The 23,700-nt window shown below is 54.9% G+C and overlaps 7 protein-coding genes and 1 non-coding gene across 8 annotated transcripts; 1 reads left to right on the top strand and 7 right to left on the bottom strand.

Moving 5' to 3' along the window:
* Positions 1 to 23: 23 nt before the first annotated feature.
* LRP88_09633 (1-acylglycerol-3-phosphate O-acyltransferase SLC1) lies at positions 24 to 985 on the top strand (the record flags this gene model as incomplete). The annotated part of the gene is made up of 2 exons (XM_083246115.1): positions 24 to 738; positions 789 to 985. The coding sequence occupies 2 exons, from the start codon at positions 24 to 26 to the stop codon at positions 983 to 985; spliced, it is 912 nt and encodes a 303-aa protein (XP_083097228.1).
* A 672-nt stretch (positions 986 to 1,657) lies between these two features.
* Positions 1,658 to 6,768, bottom strand: LRP88_09632 (uncharacterized protein; the record flags this gene model as incomplete). Its single annotated transcript, XM_083246114.1, has 3 exons — positions 1,658 to 2,038; positions 2,089 to 6,329; positions 6,633 to 6,768. 3 exons carry the CDS (start codon positions 6,766 to 6,768, stop codon positions 1,658 to 1,660), a joined length of 4,758 nt encoding a protein of 1,585 aa, XP_083097227.1.
* A 1,226-nt stretch (positions 6,769 to 7,994) lies between these two features.
* On the bottom strand, positions 7,995 to 8,809 carry LRP88_09631 (ADP-ribosylation factor family-domain-containing protein; the record flags this gene model as incomplete). Its single annotated transcript, XM_083246113.1, has 6 exons — positions 7,995 to 8,126; positions 8,178 to 8,258; positions 8,320 to 8,465; positions 8,518 to 8,534; positions 8,586 to 8,696; positions 8,751 to 8,809. The coding sequence occupies 6 exons, from the start codon at positions 8,807 to 8,809 to the stop codon at positions 7,995 to 7,997; spliced, it is 546 nt and encodes a 181-aa protein (XP_083097226.1).
* Positions 8,810 to 9,269: 460 nt separating this feature from the next.
* On the bottom strand, positions 9,270 to 10,763 carry LRP88_09630 (uncharacterized protein; the record flags this gene model as incomplete). Its single annotated transcript, XM_083246112.1, has 1 exon — positions 9,270 to 10,763. One exon carries the CDS (start codon positions 10,761 to 10,763, stop codon positions 9,270 to 9,272), a length of 1,494 nt encoding a protein of 497 aa, XP_083097225.1.
* Positions 10,764 to 11,902: 1,139 nt separating this feature from the next.
* LRP88_09629 (uncharacterized protein) lies at positions 11,903 to 13,522 on the bottom strand (the record flags this gene model as incomplete). Its single annotated transcript, XM_083246111.1, has 1 exon — positions 11,903 to 13,522. The coding sequence occupies one exon, from the start codon at positions 13,520 to 13,522 to the stop codon at positions 11,903 to 11,905; it is 1,620 nt and encodes a 539-aa protein (XP_083097224.1).
* Positions 13,523 to 14,418: 896 nt separating this feature from the next.
* LRP88_09628 (kinase-like domain-containing protein) lies at positions 14,419 to 16,439 on the bottom strand (the record flags this gene model as incomplete). The annotated part of the gene is made up of 6 exons (XM_083246110.1): positions 14,419 to 14,637; positions 14,688 to 14,775; positions 14,825 to 15,287; positions 15,335 to 15,682; positions 15,730 to 15,811; positions 15,870 to 16,439. The coding sequence occupies 6 exons, from the start codon at positions 16,437 to 16,439 to the stop codon at positions 14,419 to 14,421; spliced, it is 1,770 nt and encodes a 589-aa protein (XP_083097223.1).
* A 4,676-nt stretch (positions 16,440 to 21,115) lies between these two features.
* On the bottom strand, positions 21,116 to 22,301 carry LRP88_09627 (Tricarboxylate/iron carrier; the record flags this gene model as incomplete). The annotated part of the gene is made up of 3 exons (XM_083246109.1): positions 21,116 to 21,939; positions 22,000 to 22,133; positions 22,198 to 22,301. 3 exons carry the CDS (start codon positions 22,299 to 22,301, stop codon positions 21,116 to 21,118), a joined length of 1,062 nt encoding a protein of 353 aa, XP_083097222.1.
* Positions 22,302 to 22,952: 651 nt separating this feature from the next.
* On the bottom strand, positions 22,953 to 23,042 carry LRP88_09626. The gene has a single exon. It is a non-coding gene; the product is annotated as a tRNA-Arg (tRNA).
* Positions 23,043 to 23,700: the final 658 nt, after the last annotated feature.

The following is a 23,700-nucleotide window of genomic DNA, read 5'->3' as shown; positions in this document are numbered from 1 at the left end:
GTATAACCATCCGGCCGCCCACCATGTCTGTCTCGAGCATGTTTGCGACCTTCCTCACGGGCTACGCTGCCCTCACCATCTTCTTCTACGCCCTCTCCATGGTCGTCCCCAAGGCCGGCTTCGTCGCCCGCGGCCTAGCCTCGTACATCTCGCTCATCTTCGCCGCCCTCTACGGCGTCTTCGTCTCCATCTTCCTCACCCTCATCGGCAAGCAGGGGATCGCCCAATGGGCCGCCGGCCGATGCTTCCTCTACGCCATGCTCTTGACCACCGGCGTCGAGTTTGTCATTGAGGACCCCAACAACATCCTCGGCACCACGCGCCCCGCCGTCTTTATCGGAAACCACCAGACCGAGCTCGATGTTCTCATGCTGGGTACCATGTTCCCCAAGTACTGCAGCGTCACGGCAAAGGCCTCGCTCAAGAAGACACCCTTCCTCGGCTGGTTCATGGCTCTGAGCGGCTCCATCTTTATCGACCGCAAGAACACAAAGGATGCCCGCGAGGCCATGAAGGGCGCCGCCAACGAGATTCAGTCCAAGCGCCAGAGTGTCTACATGTTCCCCGAAGGCACCCGCAGCTACGCCAAGGAGCCCATGCTGCTCCCCTTCAAGAAGGGCGCTTTCCACCTGGCTGTCCAGGCCGGCGTCCCCATTGTTCCCTGCGTTGTCGCAAACTACAGCCATATCCTCTTCATCAAGAGTTTTGTCTTTAAGTCTGGCAAGATTCCCGTCAAGGGTATGTTTTCTCTCAGAGTGACAATCTTATAGTTGACTAACAAACCACAGTCTTGGAACCCATTCCTACCAAGGGCTTGGAGACGGCCGACGTTGATGAGCTCACACGCACAACGCGCGAGCTTATGCTCAGCGAGCTTGTCTCTCTAACTGCCAAGGCCCGAGGCCAGCCCATCGCTGTGCCCGCCTCAAACGGAAGCTCAACCGGCAAGAGCTCTGGCGTCGATACCAACGGTGCCGCCCACTAAGTGGCCACCCCCCTAAAAAAAACATTGTAAACTTCAGGTTGGTAGAAGTAGATTTCAAGAGGAGGAGACAGACTGGGTAAGGGATGATGAGTAAATTTTCCTAACGAGAGGGTTCCAAGGGGAGTCATGTCGTATGAAGAGACTCGAAGGCAGTCATTTGATACCCCCATAGACGCATGAGGCGGCTTTTTGCTCTGATGGACTGAGCAAAGTCGATTGCTTTTTGTTTTTGTGCTATTGCATTCTTTCCCCCCCTATCATGCATGCAGTCTTGTTTGATTCATGCTTTACTGTTGAGACATGTTTTTGTTTCTCAAGATACAGACGATTATCAGATGAACCAATAGACGGCGCATGATGAGATGAGATTTCAGTTGTCTTTGCAGTTGAGTCCATGTTTGACGACATCACCTAGACGATGGAAAACTAGAATCAAACATCAAGTATTGATACACACATCGCTGTCTAGGCCACACATGGTCTACTATCGTCACCCACTTCTTCCAACATGAGGCTACAAACAAGATTTCAACTCCAAGATCGCCAACCCGTCCCATGTCTCATCATGCACCAAAGGCCGAGGCCAGCCAATTACAAGGAGTACCGCTACATAGCAAATCACCTCAAGAAAAAAGTCCCGACTTTTTCAACACTTGACACACCCTCTCTGCTTCACTCGCTAAGTGCCTGCAGCGCCTGTGTCAGCGACACCACTCTCAAGCTCCGACCGCGCCTCGGTGTGCCAAGAGCAGCTGATGCGTTGCCGCTGTGAGTTGCCGTAGGGCTAAGGTCATCGCGCCAGAAGCGGAAGACTCGCTTCAGATCCCGAGGGATGCCCTCGAGCACAACCGTTGAGATGGGGACAAAGGGGCGGTCCTCCATGCCAGAGGCAAGAATGGCGTACTCTTGCGCAAAGTCAAGAGCGTTGCGGAAGGATGCATATCGGGACTGGGCACGGGCGCCGACGATGATGTACATCTCAAAGAAGGCGTCGAGGACGTAGATTTTCTCAGGGGAGAGGTCACGCTGGTTGAAGGGCGAGATCTCAAAGACCTAGTAATTGTTAGTAGCTGTCAAGATCTACTTGAGGATAGTCAACACACCTGTTGCCGTGTATCTGCGTCTGAGCAGAAGAGTCTGCTGCAGTACTTGGCATAGTTGGGCTTGAGTCGCCAGTGATCAGCCGAGTGCGGCTTGGATCCTCCCTCGAATAGTGCCCAGAATGACTCGGGCTCTTCACCGTCATCAACCTCAATCAACTCCCCAGTCAGGGTGAGCTCGATGCCAATTAGTCGTGCTGCGCTCAGTTCGGCCACATCGCAGCCGCGACCCTTCCAGAGATAGGCCTTGCCCTGGTTGGTGATGAGGTATGAGAATCCCGCGCAGAGACTGGCTGGGGTAAAGTCGCACTCGTCAAACGAGACCTGACCCTGGTATTGTCGGCCACAGAGCATGTTGGGTGCCAGCGAGTCGTACTTGTTGCTCGAACCTCGTCGGACCATGACAACACCACCGAGGGCCTGGAGGAACTCGGTAGTCTCCTTGCCCTGCTGCATCTTGACCAGCTTTCCACCGAGGGCCTTGGCTTCCTTCTGAACAAACAGGAGAGCATCGTCAGCCGCAGCCTCGGGCACTTGGTCACCAACCCAGAAGTAAATCTCCAGTCGCTTCCAGCCAGCTTCATTAGTGAAGCTATGCGGGGCGATGTACATCTCTCGCTCAAACAGCACGCGCTCATAGTGCGAAGCAACCGGCGACTTCCTGCCTTCAGCCGAGATCTGGAACACCTGGAAGCTCAGACTCTGGATCTTAGCAGGCCCTGTCGGTGGGCGGTTCATAAGAATCGATGCAGTGTCCACCTTGTACTCGGTCCTCGGCTGCTTTGGGCCGAAGAAGTCGCTGAGCAGACTTGCCACATCGTTGCCCTGCTTGGGCTTTGGCGATGCGGCCGCCGAGGTGGTTTGCTGGGCCTTGGGAGTCTGGGGTTCCTTAGCTGGAGGAGTTGGCAGAGGGCGGTTAGCCACTCGAGATGGTGTCTTGTTGATTTGGAGTGGAGATGAACGTTCGACCTCAGGAAGGGCACGAGGTGTCCTTGTTGGTGTCTTGGTCACCTCAGGCTCAGCCCCATCGAAAGAGGGCTTTGAAGGCGGTGGTGGCGGTGACTGAGCAGCACCGCCAAACATGGCTCTGGCGTTCTTGACTGACACGACAGGATCGCTGTCAACCTTTGTGGGTGACGACGGCTCGGGCTCCGGCAGAGGGCGCTGGAACATCTTCACAGGAGACCTGGAGCCAGTTCGCTGGTGAGTCAACCTGACAGGCTCCTTTGGAGACTCCAGCTTTGCGCCGTTGGATCCAGCTTCATCAAAGAACCTCGACATGCGCTTCGTGTCGAGCTTCTTGGGCGAGTTGGGCTGCGAAGCGGCATCACCGGTCTTCTGGATTCTAAGGGGAGATGGGAAGTCGCCAGAAGCAGGCTCAGTGGGAGATGTTTGCTTGCGGAGGAATGCGGGAGCTCGCTCCTCAAGGCTTTGGAAGCCCTTGGCAGGTTCTTTCTCCTGAGGCTTAGCACCAGGAGTAGGTCTACCACGAAGGGCCGCCTTGGCAGCGACTTGCTGCCGGATAGAGAAGGGACCAGAGACTGATTCTTCAGTCTTTTCCACAGGGGCGGGGGCAGGAGTTTCCTTCACGGGGGCCTCCTTCACAGGCTCGACAGGTGCCTCAATGGGCTTTGGGCTCTCCTTGGGCACAGGCTTGGACTCAGTAGCTGGGGCAGCTGCAGGGGCGGCTGTGGTCGGCGCCTTTCTCCTAGGTCCTCTCGCTCGACCCTTTGTCATATGTGTCAACTGTGGGCCAGGAGCAGATGGCTCTGTGGTTAATGTAGAAGCGCCCTTTGGGCCAGGTTCTTCGCTGGCTCCCCCATTGGTAGCCATGGGAGGGGGGCCTCGCGCAAGCATACCAGCCAGAGCTGGGCTGAACCGGCCAGCGAGCTTACCTCCTACACCTCCTACACCTCCTACACCCCCTACACGTCCCTGCAAAATAGAGGGGGCACTCGTTTCCTTCTGCAAGATTGGCAAGGCTCTTGGCTCCTCTGGCTTTGCGCTGGATTCTGTTGATACCCGCTTGAGGCCTTCGTTCGAGTGCTCAGCAGAAAAGGGGACGGCGGCGGGCTTTGGCGAAGGCTTAGGCGACACAGAGGGCTTCGGCGAGAGAGATGGTGTACTTTGCATCCTCTTGGGACCAGGAACCGGCTTTGGCGACTCTGGCCTACCTGGCGCAGCAGCCGACTTCAGATCCATGACTGATTTTCTCTTGTTGGCCAACTCGGCTCGTCGTGCGAGTCCCTCGGGCATGGGTTGCTCGGCAGCCATGGTGTTGCTTCTGGTGATGCCCTTGCCTTCTGCCTGTGCTTTCTTAAAGTCATCCTTCTTCTTCAAGATGGCTTCCTTGAATTCATCCACCCTCTCTGTCTTTTGGGGGCCACCTGTTTGGTTGAGCGCGGCCTTGCCCCGCAAGATGTTACTCTTGAGCTCATCCGGGGCTACGTAGTTCTGAGTCTTGGTCCTGCGGAGGTTACCAAACACGTTCTTGAACTCGGGCTCGTTTGTCTTTGGTGCCTCGGAGCCGGTTGGTCGGTGCCTCAAGCTGCCGCGAAAGTCCTTCTTAGGCGGCGTCTCAGGCTTCGGCTTCGGCATGGGTGCAGGAGGCTTGGTCTCGCTGGGACTTGTAACCTCCTCATGCTCGGGTTCGTGAAGCTTCTGCTTCTCCTCTGCTGTGAGCTCAGGATCTGGCACCGGTTCATTCTCAGGCTCAGGAACAGGCTCAGGGGCAGGCTCTACTGCCTTCTCTTCGGCACCTGCTGGCTCAAGCTTAGGGGCAATCTTCGAGATGCTCTTGCTAGCGCCATGACCGAAAGGAGGTCGGTTGCCACCAGGAGGGGGAGAGTAGATACCGCCCAGGCCAGGGGTATTGGGCCTTGCAACAGATCCCACCGGAGTAGACCTCATAAGCCCACCGATGCTAACCTGATGCTTGTGAGAGATGGATCCTGGCCGAGGACGGGTCCCTTCCGTAGGATTGTTGGCTTTCTCGGCCTTGTTCTTGTTCAACTCCGCCATCCACGCGGGCTGCGACGTGTTTGACCTGTGCTGAGGCTTGGGTGACTCGGGCTTATTCAAAGCACTCTCCAGCCAGCTAGACTTGGTCGGACTCCACCGTCGAGGATCCATTGTCTTGGATGGGCTTGTTGGAACGTGGATCCTTTCTTCCCCAGCCTTAGGGGTCTTGGACTCCAGGGCGCTGTCGATTGCGGGAGCTTTCGGTGTGGATTCGTTCTCAGACTCAATGGGCCCATTTCGTGATGTAGGTCGGCTCGAGCTTGGGGTGGTTGATCCAGGGCGCACCATGCTCTGAGGTCGACCAGTTCCGGGCAGCCCAGTGCTTCGACTTGAGGCTATTGAGTCACCACGGGCCAGGCCTGGGGGACTCGTTACGCTCCATCGCTTGACGCTGTCGGACCTCTTCATCATGGCGCTCTGTACGAAGCCCCCTACACCCTTGGTAGGCGAGTTGGACCGAGAGTTGGACCGAATAGGGGATGTGCGGCCTGAAGGGGTCCTCGCGAAGCGGTCAACCAATGGCTTGTCGTCACCTGGGCCATCGAAGCCCGGAGGATTGAGAGTCGGAGGGCTTGCCAAACGCATCTTGGTATGAGAAGGAGTCTCCTCGACAGGCGGGCTAGGCTTGGGTTGGTCGGCTGTCATGCCTGGCAGCTGGGCCTTGACGGAGGCCATATCCAGACGATCCTCGTCTTCAACCTGGTTCTTTCGGTAAGCAGCAGAGCTTGCTCCTCGATCAGCCGTCTGACGGAACCACGAGGGATCTTTCGAGCCGAGTGCCTGGGCGATCTGGTCTTTGGAAAAGGTTTGCTCGGTAGCAGAGGCGGGAGCAGGTGTGGCATCCTGCGACCCGGCCAGCGACCGCTGGGTCGCATTTTGGGTCGCGAGCATGCTCAGGGGACGGGCGGCGCCGCTGCGGGAGCTAGGCCGGCGCTGCCACGACAGCGTAGACGAACGGGCGGGTGGTGTCGCTGCTGTTGTAGGAGACTTGGTGCCGACGTCGAGGGGCGTCTCGTTCTCCTTGGTGGGCGAGGAGTCGGGGGGGTCCATGGGGGTCTCGAGCTTGGCCTCGGGCTCTGGCGTTTGAGGGGAGCCTTCGTCTTTGGGTACGACGGGAGACTCGAGCTTCAATGCCTCGGAAAGGTGTATGCTGCGTCGGCTGGAGCGTGGGGACGGAGTGTTTGCGGGTGAGGACTTTTGCGGCGAGATGGATCTGGCACGTTCTAGGAGCAAGGACCGTGGTTAGCAAGAAAAAAGGACAGCGATTGAGTGATCCGGCATGAGCAGCATCGACAACATCCACGACCTAGAAAAAACAGCATACAAGAGACCACGCAGTAGAGTAGGTAAATAACAATGGGGACGAAAAGTAAACACCGGGACGTTATGTTGTGTACGACGGGGAATGTTGGCCTGGCGAAAGTGGACGCCATCAATGCAACAGCAAAAGTCTAGCATCACGTCTCTCTCCCATCCCATCCCGTCACATCGCAGCACAGCACAGAGCTTTCTAGGACCTCTCTCACCTTCACGACGGGCTTGCCTCTCTCGCTTGGCAGCCAGGTATTCCTCGAGCTCACGGGCTCGCACCTCGTCTTCTTCGATCTGCTGGCCTCGCAGGCGTTCGACCTGCTCGAGGAACTGGGAGACTTCGTCGGACATGGCTCTCGGACATGACACGGAACGGGGGGTGGAGGGATGGATGTTTTAGAATGGGCGGCAGCGGCAGCAGAGAGCAGGATTTGGGGGGCCGCTGTGCATAAGCAAATGGAGCAGTAAAAAGAAGAAGAAAAAAAAGAAGGCAATCCCATGCAAAAGAACGCTGCAACTATTAATTCCTACGTCTCTTTCCTGCCGGGCGTCGCCTCGGGTTGCCGATGGGAACGAACTGTAGGTGCTGCACGAGACGGGACGGGAAGAGGAAGAGTTCGCTGGGCGTTGATAAACTGGGCGTCAAAGACAGACAGTCAGCCAGCCATGGATGCATGGGATCATGTCCACCGTCCCCATCTGTAAAAGACCAGACCGCAGCTGTCCATGGAATTTTCCCTCCAGACTCCATCCATGCAACCAGTGCCCACGCGCATCACGCAGACCCTATTGGCCCGCCCCATCAGGCCCCCCCTGGCAATTCTCCAGTCTAGAGGTGTCTCTCCCTAGAAACCCACCCGCGGACGGCCCCCCGTAGCGGAAGTCTCAGGGGGGTACTCCCGCTGCCAGCTGGAGGGCGCTCCCGCTAGAAGCTCAGCGAACCTCGATGCCAGCGATGCTCGGTGCCTGACAGCTTCAGACCCAATGGCGGTCATCAACCCCTGGCCGAGTTCGATGTTGATGCACGATTGAATTAGGTATCATACGAAGAAATGCATAAACCAGCATGGCTCATTTTCTCCTGAGCATAACAGATTAGTTAGTCGTTATGCACACGTCTGGATCCTTCCTTCACTGATGGATGGATGCGATGCGCCATAAACAAAGCCAAGAACGTCATCTTTGGTTTGTTTACTTCCATCATCCCGTCCATGACCACGCTCCTACTCCACCACGCTCTCAAATCCGGTGAAACCTTGTCCCCCCCATCTCAGATTCTACCTAGTCTGCTGCCCTCAGAAAAAGGCGAATCCCATCTCAGATCCTCCTCCAGCCGATCGGGAATGCGACGTTGCGGCAGTGTACAAAAGTGCCGCTTTCGATGTGCCCATCCGCCGCTGGCTTGTTCCCTGTCGTTCGCGTCTGGCGTTGGAAAGCTGCCGTTTGAGTTTGACCGTTGCCCGGCGTAACGAGCCCATCTATCGTTTCGGGCTATGCACGTCATGGTGGGTGGACTTTCAGCTTTTAACTGCTCGTCTCAACAGTCATTTTCCTTGTTGACTGGCTGCGTAGATAGCTTAGTATAGGAAAAGGCGCTTCTTGGCGTCCTCCACAACCCATGATAATCCCTCCTTTAGGTTGCTACCAGTCATGGCGCTGCATGGTAGGATGTGCCAGCGATGAGTCCTTATCGACTCCAATTGAAGTGCCTCGACCGTTGTGAGCTCATGTTTTTGTTATTCTCTTTGCTCCGAACTTACTGAGAGGATCTCCTGTTCCGTCATGCATCCCTCAACGTCTGTCTTGTTCGCAAACACGAGGAGGCTTGCTCCTGCAAGACGCTGTGCAACTCGTCAGCGAACCCTTGGCTTCTTACACTTCCGGCCGTTGCTATGGACGTACCTCTTCCAAGAGAAGTCCCTGCAGCTCGTCTCTGCAGTCCTCGATACGCAACCGATCCGTTGCGTCCACGACCCATATCAGGGCATCTGTCTTCTCAAAATAATTCCTCCAGTATGACCGGAGTGTCTTCTGACCACCAACATCCCCTAACAGAGTCAGCCATGGTGTTCAGATATTTCAGAGTGCCTAGATACACACAGATGTTGAGCTTATACCTGGGACGCATCGTCAGCACCATCCATGATCACGTTGAGAGACTATCTTACCCCTCATAATCGATCGTCTTGATAATGAAGCCCAACGTCGGGCTCACCGTATTAACGTCCTCTTCCATAACCTTCTTAACAATAGTCGTTTTTCCCGCATTGTCCAGTCCCCTGTGTGGTGTCAATTTTCTGCTCCTCATTCCTTTTCGTTCGGTGAGCCCTCACAGCATCAGGATCCGCATCTCCTTATCCTTGAGGCGAGCTTTTCGCAGAATAGACAGCATGGTTCGAAGCTTGGGGTATCTGAACTGGAATAAAGAACGAAAGGGAGTACCTTGTTAGCTGCTTTTGAGAACTTCAGGCGAATAAATTTGATGCGATTTTTCTTCGTCGTTGGGTTACTTGGACGTCGTTGAATTCTGGTGCCTGCGGCTCTCAAAGCTGCACGTGATTGGTGCTCGCTTCAACGACCTCCCTCACCTCACGATGCCCAATGCCACTTCAACTTGACACGACTCCAAAACAGATGATTTCCATTGTACAGCGCAATTCATACAGTCTATTCCGCTTCAACATATCCCCCATAGCTAGCACATACCGTTATCACCCCAACTCACTGTACAGATCAAGCAATGAATCAAAAGTCTACAAGCCTCCTCCACATTTGAACCTCCCAAAACACATTCTTCACACTCCCTTCCTCGCAGTCCGAATATCTTCGATGGCTGTGATGGCCGCGGCCCTTCAGTAGTTAGCAAGCTCCTCGGCGGAACGGACTTCCAACTCCCACACAACCAGATCCAGCCACTCGCCGCCGCGGGTTCCTCTCTTGGCAGTCTCCTTGAAAAGACCAACTCGCTTGAAGTCAAACTTCTCCAGCATGCCCGTCATCCAAACAAGGCTCGGGTCGTCTTCTCCGGTGAAGAATGTCTCAATGTAGACTCTCGCATACTGTCGGCGGTTCCTGTCGGCAGGGTACTCGTACATGGAATTGGGGTTTGAACACTCCCACTTGAAGTCGACAAGGCTGCGGTGGCCTATCGTCACAGAAGCCAGAACCCGGTCGAGAAGTGCGGTTCCGATCAGCTTTCTTCGATGCTCAGGGTGGACTACCAGTTTGATCTGCCCTGTAAGTCTGGATGCAGGACACATGTGACCAAGGAAACCCTGTCGAGTATCGGCGACAAAGGCGAACCCAAGGATGACTGCAGGCTTGGATGGCTCTTGAGCCTTCTTGAATTTCAGGAATTCTTGGTACTCTTGCTCTGCCCCCTTTGGCCATTTGGATCGGTCCAGGAACTCGTTCTGCGAGGGAACCGCTACGATGAAGGGCCGCAGGCCGCGCAAACAGGTGTCATAAACAGCCCGGATGTCCGAAGCAGTGACAGGCTGAGGAAGGAGGATCTGCGAGTGGCCTTCTTGTTGAATCTCCAGGTTGACAATCCGAGCAATCTCGGCGCAGTCCTCGGGGACCGCGGGTTGTATAGTACATCGAGCGTCTGGCCAGGGCTCTTCCTCCGGCAGCTGTGGTACTTCTTCTTGCTTGAGTTGGCCAAGGACCTCTTCCTTGAGTTTCTCGCGACGAGTGAGTTCCCTGGAAATGTACATCTCTGATGTCATGTTCCACCGTCGCCACTCGGGATCTCCCATATTATGGGTGATTGTTCTGTCCTCCGTCTTGATCCTGATGTGTTTGAGGGGCTTCATGAGCTCTCCGGTATCCGTGTCGATATCACACTGATCCATGGCTGGATCTCGAGAAAGCTTGAAGTAGGTGACGACGGGCGGCTTCCAGTCATCCAGTTGCCATTTGTCCACGGCAGCAACGACGGCGGGTAGTCGGAAAGGCCCCGGGCTGAGTGGCGCTTCAAATTTCGGAAGTTCAGTTGATCTTTCATTCTCTTGCGCGGCTGAGGAGGGAATCTCAGCAGCTTGGTCCTGCCCTTCACTCACAACCATAGTGAGAGTGTCAGCACCAACATCTCGCTTCTCCTGCGATTCTGTAACGGCATGTATGATGTGTAGGGGTGCAGGCAACGGCACACCTCCTGGTGGTGAGCCTTGGGAGAGATCTGGGCTTGCCTCTCGAGGCGAGTTGGTGGTCTCTGAGCTTGACTGCTCAAACCCGGGCATCGAAGGCTGAGAGCGAACTGCATACATCTTCTGGTTCATGGGTCTGGTCTGCGTTGGGGGTGTTGGTATGGCTGCAGGGCGCGAAATTTCTGGGCGGCCGGCCATCTAAGCCGTGTCGTGAGAAGCTGTTTGCGCACCCTCTCGTCCAGTCCTTAGGACAACCGTCGGCCACAGGCGTGGCGGAGTCTCTGTGCGGATAGGAACGCCTCCGCTCTGGGCTCGAAACTGCTGCAGCGTCCGCGAAACACTCGAGGTTGATGTGGCATCGGGGATCTCGCCCTTTTGACCACCTGAAGGACGATACATGGCTGGCTGTCGACAAGCTGACTGTGTTGAGGAGGAGTCGCTTTGATGAGGGCGCGGATTTGTGCTTGCGGCGGAAGCTTGCAGCGGATCGACAGAGCAAGAAGCAAACGATGCGCGCAGCCGTGGGTGGGCTCTGACTAAAGACGCGTCAGCAAGGTCCAACAATAAGTTGTGAAGGGGGAAACAAACAAAGGATTATGCGAGATGCAGAATATTTGTTCTCTCAAGGAAATATGTTGGCTCGATAAGAGGAGGGGAGAAGTGTGGTTAACCTCCTGAGGGGAGGAAGGAGGTTGCACGTGCTGGCGAGAAAAGATGAGGAAGGTGCAAATGGCAGTGAATCATAACACCAAATCAATTTTTATTGATGCCTTCTCGTTTAGGGCTTAGGGTTCGGCCTCAGTGAAGAAGGGCATCACGGTGCGAGAGAGAGGGAGAGAATCTGCCAGCTGCCGGGCACTGGTAGACAGTGCTTGCAGCTCATGAGCTAGACGAAAGAGATTGGATGTTTGCAAGCAGCGGCTGGAAGCTTGCTCACATGCATTCGAGCCAGGAAAATTGTAAACGAGTAGGGATGTTGATTTACAGGCTGCATGCGAGTAACTCGTTGGCTGCTTCGTTATAAGGGGGCGGCATATAAAATATTACGTTACATCATTGTGAGAACAAGGTAGAAATTAACAAAGGAAAGGTTGTTCATATTATCGTATCTCGTGTCAAAACTCCTATAGGTGCCCAGGGTATTTCCTCCTATCGACCACCAGGTTTCCGTCTCATTCCCATCCATAACTTCAACTCCGGGCTCTATAATGATACTATAGTTCCCTTCTCCAGTTTACTAATCCTCCTCAATGTATATAGATGGCACAAAATCGCCCCTTTCGTCCTTCTCCAAAGTCCTTAGCCCCCTAATGAACCACAGGGCGATATCCCCCTGTTCAGTCCTGAGAGTAGATGCTTGATGGTGGTGGCGGGCTATCACCCCCTTCTTCCTCACTTGGCTGGCTCCCCAAGCCCGACGGGGCAGAGGCCCGCGTTTGCTTCACTAACTCGGGGTTCACATCCAGTCCCATCTGTCTGCAGAAGTCCAGATATGGCTGGTCGTCAGGGGGCAGCGACACCAAGGACGGTGCGTCGCGTGTGCCTGGGGCATTGCGACGAGCGTTCAAGTTTGGGGCAAGAGAGGAGACGGTAGACATGGTGTTTGGGGGTGCCATGGTGCTCCCCGAATGGCTGGGCGTATGAGACCCAAATCGTGAAAGGGAGGCCACTGAAACGGACTCCCAGATGCTCCCGCCTGCTGTAGAAGTGGGAGAACCCGCGGCGGTCGCCGAGCGCTTGAGGTTTGGCTGTGGCCGTTGACTGCTTTCTGATTCAGAATGCATCGACCGTGGCCGTCCATTTCCCAATAGAGAGGGCACATCATTGGCCGGGCCGTAGTCGCTGAGGGCAGGGTGAGTGTCGTCCTCAAATAGTTTCCGGCGCTCGTTGAGTGTAAACCCTTCGTTCTTCATGCGAACGTCCATCCAATTCGATGCCTCTTGACCCGCACGCTCGCCGGGAGAATCCAGCTCGTCCATATCGGAGGTCTGTGCCTCTTGAACTGAGTTAGACTCAGACCGTTCCTCGTTGGATTCTTCGCCCGAGGAACGCCAAGTTGAAGGCGGATTCCGAAAATATGCATAATCCAACTGACCATCTGCGTTCTGGGCCCATCCTTGGACACCTTGTCGCGGCCGTGATGGCTTTTTAGCAATAACTTCCCGCTCTACTTTCTGTGTCACGTTTTCGGCTCTCAATACTAGGAAGCGATTCGGCGTAGACAGCGTTGGATCGTTCTCGGCAGCCTTCTTTGCGGCCCTGACTTGAATCCTCACAGCTCGGAGCGTATCGGCAAGCATCTCGCTCTGGCGTCGAATAGCATCGGCTCGGTCCCTACCGAAATGGTCAATCCATGATTCGAGCAAACGCAACAGTCGGGGTTCCTTGCGCGACTTTCGACCGTAGCCTCCAGTGCGAGAAAGGAGGCTCGCTCGTAGTACAAGAAGCGCTTCATCCTGACCACCAATGGCTGACATGATACAGGCCTCGCAGCCGCTTTTGACTGGTTTCGGACAAGAAGCAGCCTGTGCGTATCCAAATACGATACGGAAAACTTCGGCTCCCATCCAGATCCCAGTGACGGCATCCATGCGTTTGAGCCAGGCCTTGACGCTGGCGGGGTAGGGAATGCGTCGTCGCCAGAGCCGCAAACGGTCGATGCGGCTAGTACACTCGGCGATGATATGAACCATATGACGACGGATCAGTTTGGGGTTGAGACCGTAATGAGCCTTACAGAGCTGGGCTTCCTTGGGTTTGGCACATAACTGGTCGAGCCGGGACGAAATGCGAGCGAGGAATTTTCTCGATCGGCGTAGGGACTCGTCGAGCTGCCCTATGCCTCTCGCCTGCTCCTCGAGCCATGCTTGGGTAGGACTCGAAAAAACAATTTCACCAGGCATGCGTAGCAGCCTCGTAATTTGGCGGACATCCGAGTCGTGACAACGCTTTGCCATGATCAGGACAGGGAAATCGCTAAAGATGGACTGAAGGAAGTCAAGGCTCGCTATTCTATGAGAATACCAAGAGCAAAATCCTTTGAGTCAAATGCCACTGAATGGTTGCAGACAACTTTCTTTTTCCATCGCATCAAATCTGATCAAGGGGCCATATATAGCAATGGACCTTGAATAACTTGCGAATATGGGTAGTGAACCAGTACCATCTTCCAGAATTCTTGGGTGAACAAGACAATGGGACAACTGGTTGCGCAGAAAAGCTGCTGTTCGGAAGTCACTCCCACCCATCATAGTTCTTTGTGTGAACAAGTAACCATTGTGAAGTGTGAAGGCAGACCTTGAGTTCTGTTAGCAGGTGACGTTTGCATATTCCAATCCTTTCAGATGCCTACCTAACACGTGAGGTCACAGCCAGACAAGGCCCAGATCTAGATCGTGTAGTGACGATCTCAAATGTCCGAGACGACTCGTATACATGAGTATCGAGTGTCCCTTTCCGTTAGTCGCCAGTTGCGTCAAGGCAATTCTCGATGAGTATTTGTCCGATTTTATTAGACCTGACAAAGGGAAAAAGAAGTGGACAAGTGTTGTCCATATGCTGTCAGAGCCGAAACAAGCACCTCGACGCCGCCATCCAACAAAGTGCACCTTTCCTTCCCGTCGTAGCGTTGCGTTATAGGAGCCAGCTGCCATAGAGAAATCCCAGAATAAGTGAAAATGGCAGCGAGAAAATTCGACGGTGGCACTAGAATACAATGGTAGGTCGAATGAGCATCAAACGAGCCTCTTCCATATCAAGAGGTCCCTCCCTTCAAACTCGCCTCGGGAAACCCAGAACTCCGTGATCATGCTCGTATGTCGTTAGAAAGAATATCAGGCTTGCGATGCCAGCTTCAGACATATTGATGTCTTGCACCCTGCTGCTCCATTCGTATCCGCTCCAGGCGGATCTTAGCCGCCTCGGTGCCGTCGTCAGGCTGAGCCATCTCCTTGAGCCAGGGGTGGTTCAGGGCCTGCTTGGCAGTGATACGTTGGGCAGGGTCGTAGACGAATATCTTCTTGAGTAGATCGACGAAGTTCTTGAGGAATGCGTTGTTGCTAGGGATGATGTCCTGTTCTTTGTCAGCAATGATAAACAGACCGGCAACTGATCTTGACCTACCGTGAGGTGCTTCATGGCCTTGACGAAGCGTCGGGAGCCGCGGGTCGTGTCAGGGGTGGGGTAATCAAGCTTAAGCCGCTTGAAGTACCTATAGAGTGTAAGTAGGTGGATGAGTGGACTGATGTTGAGAGACCTACTTGGAAGCGGCATTTCCTCCACTCCGTGTGGACATCTTGTTGACGGCCTGGACCAGGTGGCTGTCGATGCGGTGTCCCACCACTGCCTCCATCATGGCCAGGTGCTCGAGATTGTCGTGGGTTTGGAACAGAGCATCGCCAGTGAAGAACTCGACGAGGATGCATCCGATACTCCAAATGTCACAGGGATATGACCATCCGAGACCCAGAATGATCTCTGGGGCTCTGTAGTGGCGAGTCGAGACAACTGACGAATGATATTCATCCTGGAAGGTCGCGGAGCCAAAGTCGATCAAACGAATCTCAGTGTCCAGCAGAACACGGCGTTGAGTAGCCTGTCTGTTGATAGTCGTAGAAGACGAAGGGATCTTGCGGTTGTAGGTGAAGGTCTGGTATGAATGGTTGCAGAGCAAGATGTTCTCGGGCTTGAGATCGGTGTGAATCAGGTTGAGGTCGTGTAGGACTAGAAATGGTCAGCGGCAGTTGAGCGGCGAGATTCGTTCTACTCACAAGCAACACTCGTAAAGAGTTGCCGGGCAAAGCTCTGAATTTGGCTGTTAGGGAAAGGAACGAAAGCGTTGCCCTTGAGGAAATCAAACACGCTCTGATCGAGCAAGTCCATGACGATGCAGATGTGGCCGCGGTAGTCAAAGCAATCCCGGAGATGGATGCATCGATTCCGGTTCTCCTCATCGTTGGCCTTGAGGGTGGCCAGGACACGAAGTTCAATCCTGGATGCATCCCGGTACTTCTGAACTGATCGGATAATCTTGACGGCAACAGCCTTGTTGCGTCTTCGGTCGCGAGCCTCGACAACCTTGCCAAAAGTGCCTTGGCCCAGGAGGCGGACGATTTTGTCTAATGGGGTCAGCTTGGAGATGAACTCGGAGCAACGGGCAACTTACACTTGTCTGTCAGTTCAGCATCCGGCACAACAATGTAGTGGCCATCGTCATCGTCGACCTTGACGTTCTTGTTGTATTGTCGCTGAGAGGATTTGTCAGTGGACTCGGTCTGCAGAGAGCGATGTGGAGAATCAACTCACGTCATGGATAACCTGAACGTTGACCTCGCCAGCCTTCTTAGGTGGGTAGGGAGGAGGCTTGTAGGTGAAAAAGGGATCACCCAGGCCGTCGATATCGCGACGCTTGGCCTCGTTGGCTACCTGCTGTCGGGTCCGCTTCCGCTTGAGTGGAACCTGGACATCGTCGTACTGGCCGTTGGAGGAAAGCGAAGTAGGTGCAGTGTTGAGAGCAGAATTGGTGCGGTCACTGCTGGAGATGGACGAGCCAGTGGGCGTTGATGTCTGCAGCGGAGTGTTGTTTTGTGATCCCAGATACTTAATGTGGTAACCCGCGCCCTGGATGGTGCCAGGCTCATCGTCACGTCTCCTCTTCTTGGCCACCTGACGGCCCGAAGTGCTGTCGGTAGGGCCAGTGGCAGTGCCATTCGTGATTTTTCGACCCGTATTGGCCTCGGGTTCGGGAGTGTCGTCAATTACAATGATCTCCTTGGGGAGGCCATTTTTGTAAAAGTTGTTCCAATCGGGCTCACGAGAGCGACGACGCTTCCTGGAGGGCTGCTCCGCGCGAGCGGCAGGAGCGGCCTCAGGCATGGTTGCGGTAGAATAGTTCGCGTCGTGACGAGGAGAAGGCTCGTGGGCCGCGGGAACAGCACGAGAAACCGAGGAGTGAGCGAGGCTCAGAGTATTCGATCCGGATGACGAGTACGCGAGAGGTGAGTGCTGATAGGGTGGCGGGAGTATGGCCGCAGTGTTATGAGAGGGCGAGGCGACCGACGAAACCGGAGGAGGGAGAATAGTCTGGCTCGTAGCAACAGAACGATAGCTGGCGCTGGGGTTTGCCTGGTATCCTTGGTGGTGCGTGTGTGAATGGGTGTAGGAGGCAGGATAATGAGGATGGTGGAATTGTGCCAGTGTCGCCGTCGCTGTTGTCGGGGTTGACATCTTGGATCAGAGCCGTCCAGGGCCAGATGCAGAAGTGAACTAGGAGAACAAAAGGGAAGGCCGAAGGGACGATGCCGTATCGAACGGTACGAAAGACCGATCAGGTCGAGTCGAGTCGAGTCGTATGCGCAGGCTCTCTCTCGTTTCGTTGCGTTGTATCGTGGGTGAAGAAGAGGAGGAGAAGAGGCCGACGAGCGAGAGGCGAGATGGAACGGGGGACCTGGGGTGTTCTCGACGGGAGTGGGAGCCCGGACGATGTGATGGTGGAGGTGTGCACAAAAGGTCAGTGGAAGATGGGAAGCACCCGACAATGGGCAGTGGATGGAGGCCTGGCTCCAGCCCTAGCGGTACGCGATACAGTGGGCTTAGCGGGTGGCATTCGGGGGTTCCAGTGAGGGGGTGGCCTGGAAGGGCGCTGTAAGGCGTCCACTGTGCGAGCCCGTTCAGGCTATTTCAGACGGCGGGGCAGCTCAACTGTCCCAGCACCCATTAAATCACCTAATCGGGAAATGTTAATGTTCCCTTTTTCGGGAGGAGGCGAGGCTTGGATTGAGTCCAAAAAGAAAGCGATGTGGAGTGATTTCACATCGGCCTGGTGAGGGCGTCACGGGCTTCGCTACCGTCTCCCTAGGAGGAGCGTTGGTCAAAGTTACTGGGTGCAGGTCGGGCCCATCGTGAGTGACGCTGATAGCGATCCATTTCTAGTACTTGTTCAAGAGCGGCAGCCTTTACATTGCTCCATGTACCTTTCGCGTCATCTCCAACAGGCCCATCGGGAAGTGGATTGGTTAGGGAGGTGTGCTTTGTCCCTTGCTAGGTTTTCCTTCAGGTTACGATTTAGGGTGAGAGAGGCGGAATTCCAGCTAGACAGAGGTACCTGGATGTGGCGCTGTGATCCGGCATTGGAGTCGGCGCTGCAGGGCATCGAGCAGGGCTTGTTTTGCAGGGCTTTGCAGCCCGTTGTCTCCATCGAAACAATCCTTGGGTCCTGCTGAGAGGGCGCCTTTGGGAAGGTGGCCGAGCCAGGCAAAGGCGTCCCGATGGTTTCTTGGCCCAGAGTCCGTCGCAGCGGCGTGGTCCCTGTGGAGCAGCCCGTGCCTTGGAGGGTGCCTGGGCAGTGAACGGAGACCAGCGTGTGACGTGTTGGTTGTTGAAGACTTTGACATCGTGAATCGTTGAGCAAAAGTTTGTAATTAGGAATATCTCTGATTCACATCAAGGCGTTTTTTAAATCTCTCCTTCTGGTTTTTTGCACCACTTGATGAAGAGGGCTCTTGCCATACGACAAAAGAACATATGAAAGTGCCCGCCCAACCTGGAAGGAGCAAGCCTATCGGCGCTGTGAATGCCGTGTCTACAAGGTCAGTTACTGTCTGCAAGTATATTTTTATCTTTCCCCGCCAAAATGCTCCGCACTGCCCCAAAAGGTACATGTCGTTTCTGATGGTCCAGGTACACTTCGCCCTCGTCGGCCTGACACCCTGCCTGCCCCGAAAAAGACGACGGGCCACCTTGGGGCCTTTCGCACTCCAAGTCTCCATCGTCGCTTAACTCTTGCTGTTTGATGGGCAATTTTCCCCTCCTCCTTCATCTCCTCGTCAACTGAATCTGAGCCTTGCCGTGGGCCCTATTAAGGGATTAAGACAAATTTCTCTGCTGTTCGCAGAACCACCGGGTGAAGAGCGGAAAAGCCAGAAGGGGCGTCACCGCGAAACATGTCGGACAAAAACGTCAATTGATTTCCGGGTTGCAACAAGGTCACGACCTCGCAGGTGCACGAAATCAGCACTCGACATTGACACCAATGTGGAGCGATCGATTGCGGTTCCGTCGGCCTCGTCGACCTCGTCGACCCCGTTCCTTGGCCGCCTTGAAACGCCTCTCTCGCAGCGAAGAGATGCTATCCCTTATTGCCAGGAACGCAATTCAAGATGCGCTGGCTCTCCTCAGCCCAAAGAGAGTTTCAACCTTCATGGCCAGGAAGGGTCTAGCCAGCCAGCGCCAAATCTGGCACGCTGTTCGCGCAGAGTGACGCTGCTGGCTGGGTGGGCCGCAGCCAACCCTAGACCCTCGCTCAACCCCGTGCTTCAGGCCGAGTTCGTTCTGTGCCCCTCGCTTTCTCGCCTTGGATCACGTCGTGGCTAGAAAGACGCAACAGACGTCTTCACAAAGGCATTGTGCTCACCACTGGTTGCCCTGAATTACCCTCGTCTGCTCAGTCTCTTCTCATTGCTTGTATCATCGACTATCAAGCCCAAAGTTAACCTAGCAATCGAGACCCCAGAGAAACAGGGACCCCAAGATGTGATGCCGCCCAGCCCCGTCTCGCATCCTTCCGGGCCCGCGGCCGTTCCAGTTCCAGAGCCTCTGCACCACATTACAGGGACCACAGGCGTCTCATTACTCGTTGGTCCGTCCCTTGTGCCCCCAATGTCTTGGGCTGATGACAGGCTCTGTCAGCTCACGGCCTCCGACATCATTCGTCGCAGCCATGACCATCCAAATGTGCTGTGGCAGCACCGCTACTCCCGAGTAGTAGACCCGAGTAGACGACGCCAGCAAAGCGCGCAATGGGGAGATTCTGTTGCCAATGCCTCGGAAGCGTTGAAACGCTCTCAGTGTTCGCCAACGCAACTGATACAGATGCTTCTCCCCACGCGCAAGCACACGCATGCACCCGCTCACACCCGCGGCCTACGCCTCGGCGATGGATCCATCCACCTTGTGCCCCGGCCAAAGCGGAGGTTGACAAGAACCCCTGTTGTTGGACTGGACTTGGTTAACCCCAGCTTCTGTTGTCCTTCACGGACCTCGATGAGCCTCGACCGTTGATGTCCATCTCATCTCTCTTTGAGCTCTATTTCTTCATTTCGCGCCCTCATGCCGTCAACCGTTCGCCTTTCTCGTGCTACCAACAAACCCCTTGTCATGATAGATGACATCGTCATGGTGTGGACTTGTAGGCACTGTCTCCAGAACATTCCCACCACACCCCGCTGCCCTGCCCGCTGCTAGCCAGGTGATGGGTCATCCATCCACGGACAAGACTCCGTTGGCTCAGCTGGCAGTCGCTGGCTGGCTGGCTGGAAACCGGTGGACAAGTCGGTCCTCGTCCCGTAGCCTTCGATATCATCAGAGTTGCTTCGCGTTACCTCTAACTGGCCAGTCGTCAGCCTCCCACTTCATGGCGGCTTTGGATCCACTGCCACGCGCTGCGCGTTCTGTCGCTCCCTGATGCGTTTCTCTGTGGCGCTTCAGTTCATGGTCCCCTGATCATGCCGGGTCGATATGTTGATGCTTCGTCGACAACCCCCGCTTCCACCGCAAGATAGAAGAGGATTCGGGAAACACCAGCCGGTTTCTATTTGCCGTCCTTCTGCCGACAACTCAAGACCGCCTTTTCCCGGCATCTTTCGACTACCCCGCGCTCCTTCATGATAAGTCTCGTCTGTCAGCCTGACGAGTGACGTGCTTGGATTTCGGCATTCGACAGCGACACAGGGTCACCTGTTTAGCCTGTCTTACAGTACCAATATTCTCCCCTTGGGCGTGATAACCAGTGTCTCCACTGCCGTCACCATCGCGACTTTGACGGGTTGCCATCCCGCCAGAGTTAGCCGTGTCGATCTCGGTGGCGATGGCTTGCCCACCAAACCTAGGCCAACTTGGGCTTGTGGAAGACCTCCTGGATTTTAGGGAAAGAGAATGGATTATGTCTCGCCCTGCTGAATCAATGGATCTTGAGGTCCAGCCAACCCCGCTCAATGCCAACTTTGATGAGGTGAGGTGTTTGTTTAGTCATGTTGATGCTGTTGTCTTTGTCCATGTCTCGTTTCATCCTCATACACAACTAAACTGCCGTAGCCATGATGGTTGACTATCAAGACAGCACGCCGCGGGCAGGGCGAGTTCATTAAAGTCAAACATATGGCTTGCAGGTGTCAAGCAACTCTAGCTCTATTGACTGATTTTGGCAACTCGGAGTTCTATGTAGTCTTTTTGTCTTCCGGTCCAGCATATCTTTTCAGCCCTGGTCTACAACGACAACCATAAAGATCCCTCGCATTTTCCATAAACGCCGTCTGTATGGGTGTAACCTATTCTCCAATCCTCGGAGACAGGTAAGGAGTGCATCTACCCCTATTCCCTCGAGCTCAAGTCTAGGGTATTCTCAAGCCCAGTCTTGAACCAAACCCCTCCCGAAAGCTATGGGCAAATCAATCTCCTCCATCTAGGACTCCCTCTGTTTCAAAGTAGTCCTGAGACAAGGCTCATCCAATGATGTATCGAGCCTGGAGTATGCTAAAAGCATACGATGTAGACTCTTACAGACCACGGTTAAAGATGACCTTGCCATTCAGACCTCCCTTGCCGTGGAACTCAGGCTCGAGCATCTCGGCGCTAATCTCCTGTTGCTGAGGAAAGACGGCAAGGGCAAAAGGCAGGACGGCAAACGAAGTGAGGGCAATGAGACCCAGGTTAAGGCCGAGGGGAATGCCCTTGGCCAGCTGGGGTCGAGCGCGAACCCACTCCTTCTCCATGAGGTTCTTGTACCAAGCCTGCTTGTTCTCAATGTGGTAGAGCACCATAGGGGGAATGACCATGATGGGGCTACCAGTGAAGACTCGGCTGGCGGCAGTCTCGTAGACGGCAATCTTGGCTGCGGTATGGGACTTGCCCAGCGAGGGGACATCTCGCTCCGACTTGCCCTCAGCCTTGAGCTTGGCCTTGTCCTCCTCGGAGAGCACAGGTCGAACGTCGATACCCTTGACGATCTCATCGCGGCGCATGAGGTAGGTGTTGAGGCCGGCGGCCGAAGCGACAGCGGCAAATGGGATCAAGCGGCCGAGGATGTTGCGAGTCGAGGGGGAGACGTTGAGACGTGGGACTAGAGCATTCAGGCCCAGGGCGACGGAGCATGAGGCACCGACGGCCGAGAGGTAGGACTTGACCATGACCTCGGTGGACATGGGCGACGACTTGTTGGCATTGGCCGTGTTGAAGGCGACGTTGAGGGACTGGTTGAAGACCTGCCACCCGACGATGCCCATCGTGCCCAAGCCGGGCTGGAGCATACCCGCCGTGACGACCAGGTTGGTCAAGACATAGCAGGACATTCGGAAGGGGAGCAGGACAGGTTCGCCGGTATCTGCAACGCTCAAGGGTCAGATATATCCATTGCTTCGAGTCTTGAATAGGAACCACAAACCAGGATGCAGCGTAGAATCCACCACCTTCTTTGCATGCCAGAGTGCCGGCGACATGTGCTCAAGCTTGCCCGTCTTGTATTCGGTCACCAACCTCTTGGCCGCCTCGAGACCTGTTGTGCCTGCGAACAATGTCCTAGTAATGCGCCGCCGCGGTCAGCCAGCGCCAATGCGCCTAAGAAGTCGAATGTTGCACTTACGAGGGGTCTGTGATGCCAATTGCATGGCGCACTCGTCCCATATACGTCTCGAGGTCATACTGCGAGGCGGGGAGCTCCCGCGTGCCAGGTAGCGAGGCCGACATGATATCTGGTGTGGAAGCTGTTGTCAAGCTTGGATGTGAAGGGACGACGTTCGCAGGGACGGATTCGAAACGGGGTAAAGTCACCAGAGCGGGAGGGCGTCGAGAGGTCAAAGGAAAGACATTAGCGAGAGGGCGCAGGAAAGAGGGGGTTTTTCAAAGAGTCCACGAAGGGTTGGTGGAGGACTAGAAGCCCGAATGACCACGGGCCGTGGGACACTGGGAAAAATAGCGACGATAAGCGCGTCCCGCTTTCGGCGCCGGGAGTTGTGTGTAGTTGGCCGGGGCCAGGTGATTCACTAGTGTCGGGGTGCAGCGCCGGCCCGGTCAAAGATCGTGGGGTTCAACGCAGCGTCGGGAGCTCTCCCGACAAAAGCATCACGGCCTCGTCGCATGTCGTCGAGAGAACCGTTGCATTATGATGAATTCTTCACCGCGATCTGGTCTACAAGGGAAGGAGCCCGAGAGGGTTCTGGCCAAAAAGAGGTTAGGCCCATGCACCCCGGACCGTTGACTGTAGGGCTGGGCAAAAAATGAGGAAGGAGCACGGGTTTGATATCAAAACCGTCTCAACACCACCACCAACATCGCCAAACCTCTCAAAAATTAGCAAAAGTGCTAGAGAAAGGCAAAAAGTATATTCAGACTCGTTTTCGACCACGCCAGGATTCGAACCTGGAATCTCTAGAGAATTCGGTGTCTGAGGGCCGAAATCTAGCGCCTTAGCCATTAGGCCACGCGGCCGATCTGTTTGATGGTGGGAATGACGTTTCTGGGACATATGAAGGTGGGGAGGGGTAAACCAACAGCAGCTCAGGACGTCCTTGGTGACACGTCAGTTGCTCGTGCAGCAACTCTGCGCGATGTTGACGATGATGATGAAGAAGACAGGTTTACTTGGAGCCCCGTTCACTGAGAGACGTCCCCCTTTGTGACTGTTTCGCACCTTCCTCAGTGAAGAGTTCGACACAGATGTCTGAGGCATCATCATTTACATCCCTTGGCTACCCTGTTCTTCCATGACACTTATCTGCGATTGACTCACTGACAGAACAATCTGAGTCAACCACCCTGGAGACCCTTGCAGGTTTGACGCTTCGGACAGGTTAGAGGAGGACTCACCGTTGAGTGAGCCGAGATTAACAGCCATTGCAAGAAAAGTCACCTACACCATACGACCACATTTTCGGGGCCAACTCCCTTCTATCTATACCCTCTACACATGAACCCCCCTACGTTTTTTCTTATATCAGGATCATCTATTAGGGACCGCAGCTTCATATGGCTATTGGCCAGCCTCAGGTCAGAAGTCTTGTGGTGCAGGTTAGGGGGATATTTGGTTGGCCATGATTCTGACAAACTCCAATTCATTGCGTGTTTTATTTGCTCTTTGGTTCCCCTT

The sequence above is a fragment of the Fusarium phalaenopsidis genome (assembly GCF_050370095.1).
Source record: "Fusarium phalaenopsidis strain FUZ10S chromosome Unknown contig_32304, whole genome shotgun sequence".
NCBI classification, from domain to species: Eukaryota; Fungi; Ascomycota; class Sordariomycetes; order Hypocreales; family Nectriaceae; genus Fusarium; species Fusarium phalaenopsidis.
Note: the sequence above shows the minus strand (reverse complement) of the source record. Positions and strands in the feature narration are given on the sequence as shown.